The sequence below is a fragment of the Brassica oleracea genome, chromosome C1, assembly GCF_000695525.1.
Source record: "Brassica oleracea var. oleracea cultivar TO1000 chromosome C1, BOL, whole genome shotgun sequence".
Taxonomy (NCBI): Eukaryota; Viridiplantae; Streptophyta; class Magnoliopsida; order Brassicales; family Brassicaceae; genus Brassica; species Brassica oleracea.
Window position 1 is genome coordinate 16,152,044 of NC_027748.1, and position 12,352 is coordinate 16,164,395.

A 12,352-nucleotide genomic window follows, 5' to 3' on the forward strand; every position below is an offset into this window, starting at 1 on the left:
TAAATGACTGCGATGACAATATGACTCTAAAATTTATATAATATGATCCCAAACTAAATAATTATGTTTTGGTATAAAACCGAACAAACCGAAAACCGACGGTATATAAACCGAACCGAACCAAAGTAACTATGGATTTAGAATGATAGTTATATTTTACTAACCGAAATACCGAAATACTGAAAAAACCGAACCGAAACTGAACTGATATCCGGATTGAACACCCCTAGGTTTATTTCTCTAATACGTCTAATTTTGAGAAACCAATTAATAAATGGTCAGTCTTTCTAATTTGTTTTAATACTGTTTTACATAAATTATGAATATAAGATGTTATATAAGATAAAACGAAACATATGCAATATAATACTGTTTTACATAATTTATATTTTTTTAGTTTTACATTCGGTAGAAAATTTTGTATGGGAATGTAAAACAGTATTAAAACAAATTAGAAAGACTGACCATTTATTAATTGGTTTCTCAAAATGAGACGTATTAGAGAAATAAACCTAGGGGTGTTCAATCTGGATATTTTAACAAAACAGTATTAAAACAAATTTATATTTTTTTTACATAATTTATATTTTTACATAATATAAATTATGAATATAAGATAAAACGAAACATATGCAATATAATAATAAAATATGAAATGAACAAATTCTAAAGAATCAAATAAATAAAAAACTCAAAAAATCACAACTGTTTTGAAAAGTATCTTGAGAACTCTTCGTTTGCAATCCTATTAGGAGCAATAAGAAAAGAAATCAGCTTACGAAACTAAACACAATTATTTAACAAAATCAGTAAATGATGAGGAGAAGATTGTGATGAATAGATGTGCTCAAGGCAACCTATTTATATACACAACGAGGTGGGAATAGATTCCATACCATGAAACCGTATATCTTAATAATTGTAACAAATATTCATGAATTAATTTGCCAAAACTTGTGCTCTAAGATTATCACCCAAATTTCCTTAACACACCATATACCCTATTGATCACGCAATTTGGTGTAAATAAAAAGATTTTCTCCTTCAACTTACCTTATATACAGCCACAGATCACGCAAATTCAGCAATGGAAAGAAAAATAATTTAATTTACATACAGTTATTGTATTGTCAAATTTAAACCAACAACAATTCTTTTAAAACAAATATAATTAATTGAATCAAGTTATAAATGATTAATTAGTATAATCTCATCAAATGTGAAAATATTATATGTTCTAACACGATGTAAGAACATATAAGACCATTGCGAAGATACGAACATGTAAAATATTTATTCATGATTTCGTTAATTTCATCAAAAAGGAATGTTCATGATAAGGAAGAAACTTGGTTCCCAAGGTTATCGATTTTATGCATGAGCTAAAGTAAATATGAGATGTACCTTAACGATTTAATTGCCTCCTCATTAGATATTACTAGTGATTTTTCCGGGCTACGCCCGGGTCTTCTTATATAAATTTTAATTTAATTTAATCTACTATATTTTTTGAATATAGATAATGCATATATCGATTGTTAAAAAATATAACTTATAAAATGAAATTCATATTATTAGAGTGCAAACGCTGATATTATATGTTTTGTGTTTGTTAATCTTGTTAATTGTTTTTTTTTAAATTACATGATATTTGATCAGAAACTGTAAAGGTCTAGAAAGGATAATTTGGCTATTGATTTGATCAATTACTTTTTAACAAACTGATGTGTTTAAAACTGTCTTTCTATATGTTAATGTTTTTTTTTAACTTCTGACGATGACAATGTCTATTATAGTATGTTTTGTAATAATTTTTTGTTTTCGATGTTGAAGCGGGTACTATTTTTCTCCAATTTCCTGAACAAAAACTATAAAGTATCGCACATGATAATTCAAATTTATATTATTTTATATTTATTAGTTTTTACAATTTTCTTATAACTTAAAAAAAATTATAGTATATTTAAATTATATGTATACTTAATTTTGTAAGATAATAGTTCATAACTAATAGTATTACACTGAGTCTATAATACTTAGTAGTCTTAAACATAAATATATACTGTAATTTTGTAAGCTTACACGCATTACAGATGTTTGCATGACATTTGATGATTAATACAATTGTAGTTCTTGAATAACTATAGTAAGCATATGATAACAAATACTACATCATCATCATCCATTGAATATTTCTTAGATACGTTTATTGTAGAATTTTTGGTATTGGATGTATTTCCGTGGATATAACTTAGAAATTATATGCTCTGCTGCAAAGGGTTTTGATACATACCCATCCATTTCACATTTTATAAATTTCTCAAGAGTTGCTTGAATCACGTCTGCTGTTATTATAAATACTGAAAGATGCCAACTTGATTTATTACCATCCTCTACTGTCAAAGCCTCCCCACCCATTATTCTCTTGTTTATCTCCTCTTCCATATCCTTATTCTTCCTGCAGCTTCAAATCTGAAGAAAAAGACCAAAACATGTCAAGTTTTTCTTAGGTTTGATTTGTATCCGATGGAACTGAACTTGTTTTTTTTATGATAGCTGGTTTTTATATTAGTATGTTTCCTAGCCGTGGTGGCTAGTGAGCTCCCCAGTGGAGTCTAGAGTTCTTGCCTTTTTGGTTTAGCAGGTGTTGACGCAACTCTAGAACCTGGTAAAGGGTATCATCCATCACTTGCATCACCTAAAATCAAGTAAACATCCAAACAAAAGCTAATAGACACAAACGATCCATCACTTGTAAATAGCGGAGTTTTAGATTTTTTTAGCTGTTTGGAATTTTCATCGCAGAGATGAAACATATTTATAGTATATACAGCTCCAAAAGGTTAGCTTTCATGATAATTATCATGTTTAATTGAGGGAGAGTGGGGAGAGTAGTGAGGCTGGTGTTAATGTTGTGACATAACTGCCTGAATCAGAGAACAAAAAGCAAGGTAGGTGACTTGCTTAGATATCAAGAGAATGTACGGATAAAGAGCAGAAGAAGAAAGCTAATTACCCAAAGATAAAAAGCAGTGCCATTGCATTGATAATCATCAGCAAGAACCATTGTAGCTTCAAGGGCTTATCGTATAGAGGACCCTGAGGTTATCACAGAACAAACCAAAGATATAGTTTGTATCTGAGGTGAAGATATCTTAATGAAAGAAATGGTAGTCACAGTTCAAGAAAATGCTAAATCGAATGCAAAAGATCTATCATATACGTATGATCCGATCTGAAACTGGCTAAAGAGAGAACAATGTCTAATTCAGTTGGTCTTGACCAATCATAATTTGCAATATTACTGAGAGTACCTTCAAATTTTTGTTGATACTGACCACCTTCGTACCTGACTCCACCTCGTGGCCACCACCTCCTCCTGTCCATCAACCGTAGCCACCACCGCCTCCGTGTCCTCCAAACAGTCTCTGACCATGTAACCTGGCTCACCACACATATAGTAGTCGCTTCTCCCTGGCAACCACCTATTCCTCCGCATCTGATCTACGGTTTCTGTCACTTCCGCCATAGCTTTTGAAATAGACGGTAACTGTAAAAGAGAATGATTAAGAATTCACTTTCGGCATCTTAGTAACTAGCATATTACTAATCCCTGCGAATAAAACCATAAAAAAAAGAAAAATAAGTTAAGAACGATAACTTCTTTTCAAAGGATAACAACCATAAGGAAAAATAATAATTAAGTGAAGAACGATAATGATATAATTCTTTTGAAAGGATAACAAACGATTCATTACTGTACCTTTTCGTCGATGAGTAGCATCTCCATGCCGATGAGCGTCTTCTACCTTTTCGTCGATGAGTAGCATCTCCATGCCGATGAGCGTCTTCTTAACTGGGTTCCAAGCCTCCCAGAAATGGATGAGCCAAAACCGCAACTGAGCTTCGTGGTGACCCAGGGAGAGATCTTTGAAGAACACGACTTTGTCGTCGTAATAGGAGGAGACAATCGACTTCCCATGTAGTTTCATCGCCATCGATCGAGTTTCGAGTAAATATAGGGTTTTGATTTGTAATCGGGAAAAAAAACATTATATAAAGAAGGAGGAAAGGGGGAAGATGAAACAAAACTATTAAGAAAAAAATTGATTGCAAAATTGATTGGGAAGAATCTGAAAGTGAAGAAGGGGATGATCAGAACTGAAACGCTGAGGTTTCAAGGAAGAAGACGAAGAGAAATGGGGAAGAGGCAGAGAGATACGCGACTTGGTCTCCGTAGACGTAGGTTTACGTAGACGTGAAAGGCTCAATCGAAATCAAAACTAATTCCAAGCCCATACATAAAAAATTGAAGCCCAAACTGAGAATGAAATGTTGTGATTGGCCAATTATTTCTGATGACGTGGCATATCTGAGAGTTGAGATTATCCCCCTTTTATTATAGTATAGATTGACTAAATGTAACGTTTCCTAATTTGCAATATTGGATTATGTTTTTAGCAAAAAAAATAAAAAAATAAAATATATATATATATATATATATATATATATATCAGATTGTGTCAATAAAAACCCCAAAAAGAAAAAAAAAAAAGAAAAGAAAAGAGTTATATATATATATATATATATTGGATTATGAATCATTTAAGCCAAAATTTACTCTTTCATCTATATTATTAAAGCAAAATCCTTCTTAGGATTATGCCACAAACTTTTCCAATTAATTACAAAAATTTCCATTACCATATTTAAAAATAACAACATTAATTATTTTCTTAACTAAAATACAATAAATTCGTTTTTCGGCATTTAATACAAGTATCATGCTTTTAGTTTTTAAATTATTTACAAGGTTATGTCATTTTATTTATTTAAATTATGTTTGACAACTATTAAATCAATCAATTAGAAATAACAATGTTTTTTGACCAATCACAAGACACATCTCTAACTCCTATATTATAATTGCATACGGATGTGAGATAGGTTTTTGATGTGATGAAGAAATGTGAGTTTATGGGTGAGAAAAAAAGGAGTTATTACTATGCTTATGATAACAAATATTTTTTTTTAATGCTAAACCATTTTCTTTACACTTAATTTTGCAGCTAATAAATAATATAAACTAATATCACTAATTTTTGTGATACAAATTAAGTGATGTGTCTTTTTGTATCGCATTTTCCTGATACTGTAGAATATCAAAATCGTAAAACTTTCATTTGTTACAAACTTCTATAGTTGTATTTTATTTTTAGTATTAAATATGCAATGAAAAATATCTTTAGCATTATATTTGTAAATATAATACTTTACAATAATTAAAAAATAATACAATATTTTTCTAAAGTTAATTTCTAAATATAAATATACAACTTCTTATAGCATATCTAACATCTCTTATTATTTTTCAAACGTAAATAATCAATACAATATTAAATAATCAGATTATCTTATATAAAATTACATAATCTTATAGTTAATTTTTTTTTGGTAAAACTTTAAAGAGAACAATTCCCGCGCTTCTAAAGTGCGGGTCAAAATCTAGTATATTGTTAAGCTGAAATATTTATTCATGATTTCACTATGTGCCAAATTGTTTTTACTATCATTAGAGAATTTTTCTTGTAGACAGTACGAAGATCTACAAAAAATATTATTTTCAATCTTTAAGTATTAAAAAGAATACAATTATTTGTATAACTACTTTTTTTTGTAGACAATACGACCATATTAACTATATAATATAATTATTTTGTATATAGTTATATATATACTATAATTATTTTGTTTGCAGATATGACCGTATCAACTATATAATATAATTATTTTGTATATATTTATATAACCATATTAACTATATAATTTAGTTTATATCTGTGCGGCTTATGTGGACATTGTAAGCACGCTCTAGAAACATAACCTTGATAAAGAATCGTTGATGCACTAACGATTACAAATGTCTACTAAGGTTGGTCTATAACAATGACAATACATGTAATTATGCTAGTGAAAAGAGGGCTTTTAGTTAAAAAGTGTGAGAACAGCTCTTGTGATGATACGTAGGAAATGACATTTTGGTTAATAACACATGAGGATACGGTTAATTTCAAGGAATACTCCTATTTTAATAAAAAGGAGATTAGCTGCGCTAACTTTCATTTGCAAATAATAACTAAAATAGCATAACATGTAATGTAATCACATGCATGAATATGAAATCGTTATTGGTATCCATATATAGCCTTTTTCTCGTGTTATTAGTATCATAAGCGGTAATACCCAATGGGTCAATCAAAAAGTTGGCCGAAAATTTATGTTCGAGTGATAAAGAGAAGGATTTGGAATGTCAATACGTTTCGAGTTCGATTAATCTACAGTACAAAATTACAACATATTGTTCATGAACATCATCCACATTGGTATGAACTGTTGCTTATGGTTCATTTGCATACTTGAAATGAAAAATTATCCGGGGATTGCACATTTTCATAAGTTTAAGATTTTCTATGAGATATAAATAAAATTAAAATTACTTGATTTTACATTTATTTTTATTTCCTCAAAATAGCTGGACCATTGAATAAAGAACAACTATAAATTGCGTTTCTGAGAATTTTGTTCAGTTTTTCATACATTAACTTTATTATCATTTATTTAATGCAAAAAGCTGATCAAATTAATACTCTTTCCGTTTCAGTTTAATTGCCTTTGTAGAGTAAGATTTTCATTTCAAAATAAATGTCGTTTTAGAATTTCAATGCTAAATTTGCTAATAATATTATTCACTTTAATTTTTTATTGGTTAAAATATGTTTAGGTATATATGTAATGATGTTTTTATTTTGGAAATATGCACAATTAAATATTTTCTTAATCTATGTGTATAAACCTAAAACGATAATTAAAATGAAACGGCAGTGAATATAATTTTTTGTAGTCAAGAGAATATTGTTTGTCTTAGAATGAACATTTTAGAAAACAATAAACATAATAATGAAATTTTACAATGGTGAAAGAGTGTATAATCACCCATATATATATGTTTTTGGACAAAATCATCCATATATATTGAATTATATATCGTGAGACTCGGGGACGAAATAATAACAGTTTGTTGAGAAATATATATTTAAATTTGGTATGTGAGAAGAGTAAGTAAATAAATAGCAGCCAGGTTTTGACGTCTGATATGTCATGATCCGTCCGAAGAAACGAGGCTGTACGTATGTGCCATCAAATTCAAAAGACTTACCAATTATTTTATTTTTTTTTGAGAAAAAAAAGACTTACCAATTATTGTACGCAACTCTTCCAAAAAGAAGCATACAATTTACATATAAAACAAACAATAAGGGCACCATCGTAACTATAAAAAAGAGAGAAAATCGACCTCCCGCTTACTAAACGGGTCAACTGAGCTAGGAGAACTTTTTTAAATACTTTTAAGTTAAAACATCGTCAACAATACAATAAAACCTGGCAGCATAACTACCAGTCTATAATATGATTGAAGAGGAAGCTCTCTCCTCTACTCTGCCAAAGATGTATCGATTACATAACAATAGTTTCCACGGTAAGTAACATAACAAATGTACTATCGCTGCTGTCATAACAAATTCTCATTTCCCTATCAAAACAAACATAAAGTATCTCAAAACATATAATGGTCAATTGTTCAAAGAAAACTCTATGATTAAATGTGTTTAAACTAGAGTATTTAAGAAATGAATGACTTGTTAGGAAGTCTTTCAAATACTATGTGAGTGAAGTTAAAACACACAAAAAAAAATTATGTAGTGATTACACAGATTGTAAACAAATTCTTCGAATCTCCCACTACAAGAAAAAAACGGTTTTGATTACACTAAGAGACACTTTTTTACTTTCTATTACACCTAGAGACACTTCTTACATGTGACACACTTTGTTGTGGGTCAGCAACAGATTGTGGACAATTTTGCCCTTAATGGAAAGGACACTTGTGGATGGGTGATTTGTGGACGAGTGATGCGTGGTTGGGTGATTTGTGGACGAGTGATGTCTGGATGAGTGATGTTAATGTGTTTACAATAGATAATGTGGACAAACTCTCTGTTTTGATTCCATAAAACTATACAACAATACGTGGACATGAACTCATGTTACTAAAATTATACCATAAAACGTGGACAAGGACTCTATTATCTCCAAAACAAACACTTGACTTCTTCAGCTCAATTGATAAATTATCTGCAATTAAACTTCAATCAAAATGAGAAAGAGATGATATTGTGAGTATGTGCAGAGAGAAAAATCGAAGAAGCGTTTACCTTTTGTTGGAGAGTAATAGATCTTGCATGTCATAGATTTCTGATCTAAGGAATTTACGCTTTGTCATGATGTGGAAGGATGTAATTTTGATTAGAGTTGAATTTAGATTCCGAGATAATGAATGAAATCGAAGGAATATTGTTCATTTCCACAACTAGTTTATAATTCTGTTAAGATGTTCATGTCCACAACTAATTTATAATTATGTTATCTACGCTTTGGTGTCCACGTCCACATTTTGTTTACACATTAATATATATAATATATATATGAACATGGATCTTAAAAGATAGAGAATTTTATATATAGGTTATTATGACAATTATTTTTGTTTAATATATTTTAGAACTTGAGATAAAAGTAAATAAATACATAAAGTAGAATAAAAAAAATAATAAAATGAAATAAGAAGAAAAGAGAGACAGAAAATGTGTCTCAAGTGATAAGTGTCTTGTAGTGTAATTTGAATGTGGGAAAGTGTCTCTAGATGTGAAAAATTCATACTTGGAAACGTTACGATATAGTATGTTTAATAGTAAAACATAACTAAAACGTTATGTTTGTCCTTTTGAATCTAAACCCTAAACAAGTTTTTTAACCCTAAACTCTAAACACAAACTTTAAATTCTAATATTTTAACAACAAATCTTAAGTTTAACCTCAAATATTAAATAGAACTCAAAATTATTTATTTCTAAAAATTAGTCTCATATCTCAATAGTCAATACCCCAAACTTTTAACCCTAAGACCTTATACTCAAACCTCTATTCTAAATTCCAAACTTTATATCAAAGTTCTGAATAGAAAATTTTCAAATTTAAATCCAATTCTTAAAATACATTCAAACTATAACTTATAATCTTAAACTCAAACTCTAAACCTTATATACTCAAATCTTTATTTTTGCTCGAGAAGCACCGTGAAGGTCTTCAATCCACACAAAAAATTCAATGCGTTTCTTCTCCATTGCTTCTGATTCATCCATCGAGAATAAGGTAGAAATCAATATAGATCTGAAACCGATTTATACGGTTTATAACTGATTAAATCGTTTTAATTTTTTATTAGCTGGAGAGCTTGCTGTCTATAGTTGGTGGTGTATGGTCAGAGAATAGAAGCTTGAAGATTGAGACAAAGGTGCGGCGGATAGGATAGATAAACCGGAGACGAATTTGACGGTTGTGTATGTGACGAGCTTAGCAGTGGTGAGCCGAAGACGAGCTCGACGACAGTGAGTGGGAAGAGTCGTGGTGATTTCGTCGTCGTCTCCCACTTCGAAGGAAAGAGGAGAGAGACGCGAGGACTTGGTCGTCACAGCGAATGGTGGTTGACGGCGGCGGAGTTAAGAAGCTTGAAGGCGGCGTGGTTTGTTATTTGGTTTAGTTAGCAGATATGTTTAGATTTAAGCTTGGTTTACTTTTGGTTTATTTTTTTCACATGTAAACCAGTTTTATTTTATGAATAATTCAATTTAAAAATTTAAAAATATTTTTTTCTATTATTATTTTTTCAATAATGTAATAATAACAAAAAAAAAATACGCTATTAAAGAATATTTAATTGCATACAAAAAACGCTATTATATATGACAATAAGATAGCAGCGCGAAAAACCGCTATCTAATGTGTCTGACCTACTATGACGGGCGATGATACATCACTTCATAAACCACTATCGTATCGTTAGATAGCGTTTTTCGTCCGCTAAGAAAATCTTTTTTTCTTGTAGTGTACAAAGATAGTGCACCAACTGTCGGAGAGAAAAAGTGGAGCTTACAGATAGAGAGAACATGTAGAGACGTTACAGTGAGGCCCAGCCTTGTTACATTAAGAGATATGAGGCATGATCATTGTTTCCCCAATTTACACATCCTTATATTTAAGCCCAACCTTATGATCTAATAGATGTCCTTATAACTCATATAACTAAGGTTATAGACTCATATATATATATATATATATATATATATATATGTTTTTATATATTCTAATGAAGGTAACTGTAGCATCCCGATTTCTGGTATATACGGAAAGACTTAAAATAATTGATTTGGTTACATATGGCACCAAAGTATTTTTGAATCTTTTCGGGCACACATCCGTTTATAATTCCATAGTTAACTGTATTTGAACTGGAGTATTAGAAAGATGAGAGACCTATCCGGAAGTGATTCGCGATATCGTGCGAGTGAGACCAAAGCACGGGAGAGGTCATGTGGTGATTGCAGAGTCAGTAAACATAACTAATAAGCGTTCGAAAAATTAATGCACTACCCGTCGCACGGAATAGGACCCATGGGCCGAGAGAATAGGAGTGGGAGGCCCATTAGCCGTAAGCGGTCGGAGCGTTATAATAACCTTTCTGCGGTAAAAGGCAGCTCCTTCTTCTTTGATGAATATTTTCTATAATCAATTTAGATCTTGAAGGCAATCTAAAATTCTCTTCTTTTATATTATTTGGGGTTTATAGTAATTTAAACCCCGAACTATTTTTAGAATGGAAGAAAAACCCTCAACTAAAGTTTTATGTTTTTAAACCCCCAACTAAGATTCCGTTAGTATATTAACCCCTCCATTAAAAATTCTGTATAATGTGGATGTAAAACGTTAACCTGAAACGTTGAATTTCTTTAAAATAAAAAAACAACATGTAGTTACACAAAAACAACACGCAATTCGTTTAATAACAAAAAAGCAAAAGCAAAAGAAAAGAGCTCACCTTGACTTGAACCCAGGTTCCTTTGCCTTCAGCATTACTCATTCGCCGCTTGTACTACTTTAGATTCATTTTGTTACTTGCATCGTTTTGTATTTGAACCTTCTTGGGCCATTTGATTTCGAATTAGCTGATCGTGAAGAGAGATAGATCTTAACCAAAGTGATGAAACCGGTTCAATCATCACCAGGAGTAGCCGTTCCGGTTAAGAAACATCCTCGCCCATCCAAGACCTTTCCTTACCTCTCCCTCTCCCACCGACTTCCACCGGCTCCGCCTCCGCTCCGTCTTTAACCTCATCCAACAACACCTCAGATCCGAAGAGCTACTCAGATCTAGGGCGAGGTAACCGGATCGCGGAGCCTGTGGAACTGTCTACAAAGTGATCCGTCAACGTCTCACTTATACGCGCTCAAGGTGATCTACGATAATCAAATCGTCAATGGGAAGTGAGCATACAACTTTGCAGAATCAAATGGACCAAGAAGCATCAAATAAACAAAAATGTAACTAGTGACAGTGATTCATAAGTAGTCTAAGTGGCAAACGACCAATTCTGAATGTAAGGAAACCCTGGTTCGAAGCAAGGTGAACTTTCTTTTAACTCTTTTTGCGTTATTAAATGATGTCGTTTACAACTGGGTGTTGTTTTTGTATAACTACGTGTCGTTTTTTCTTTTTAATGAAACTCAGCGTTTCAAGTTAACGTTTTACATCCACTTTAGACAGAATTTTTAACGGATGGGTTAATACACTAACGAAATCTTAGTTGAGGATTTAAAAACATAAAATGTTAGTTGGGGGTTTTTCTTTCGATTTAAAAATAGTTCGGGGTTTAAATCACTAAAAACTCTATTATTTAATTTGCATCAAATAAAGCTTTAACAAGCTATTCTATTTATGTCCAAATAAAGCTTTTTGAGCATTTTCTATATTTTCTATGCTAGGTCTAGTCTATAGTTTAACTTGTTGACTCCAAAAACTTTTTCCGTTTAATCAACCACTTGCTTAACTACATGATCAGTTTCCTTGAAATGGTCGAGTTCAGCATCAGCCTTTGGTTTCTACCGACCGCCGATATCTCTCTCAACTTTTTTCTTATCACACTACAAGAAAACAGCGGTATTCTGACGGACATTCCGACGGAAAATGAAATCCTCGGAATATACCGAGGAATTTCCGAGGAAATTCCGAGGAAACAAAAAATTGGGGTTCCTCGGAATTTCCTCGAAATATACTGACGGAATTCCGAGGAAACCTCAGTCCGTCGGAATATTCCGAGGAAATTCCGAGGAACAATGTGTTCCTCGGAAAAAACCGATGAATTCCGAGGAAATATTATAGCCGTTGGAGAGCCGTTGG

At 31.5% G+C, this 12,352-nt stretch overlaps 1 protein-coding gene across 5 annotated transcripts; it reads right to left on the reverse strand.

The window, feature by feature from the left end:
- Positions 1-2,629: 2,629 nt before the first annotated feature.
- LOC106293143 lies at positions 2,630-4,231 on the reverse strand. 5 transcript variants are annotated; one of them, XR_001260383.1, is made up of 4 exons: positions 3,764-4,231; positions 3,315-3,613; positions 3,017-3,099; positions 2,630-2,927 (listed from the first exon to the last, which is right to left on the reverse strand). XR_001260383.1 is itself a non-coding variant. In XM_013728819.1 (3 exons), exons 1-2 carry the CDS (start codon positions 3,996-3,998, stop codon positions 3,317-3,319), a joined length of 423 nt encoding a protein of 140 aa, XP_013584273.1. In that variant the 5' UTR covers positions 3,999-4,231; the 3' UTR covers positions 2,630-3,099; positions 3,315-3,316. The 5 variants fall into 5 exon arrangements, 1 of the variants encoding a protein (XP_013584273.1); XR_001260376.1 differs by having other exon boundaries at positions 2,630-3,099; positions 3,810-4,231; XR_001260382.1 differs by having other exon boundaries at positions 2,630-3,099; positions 3,315-3,550.
- Positions 4,232-12,352: the final 8,121 nt, after the last annotated feature.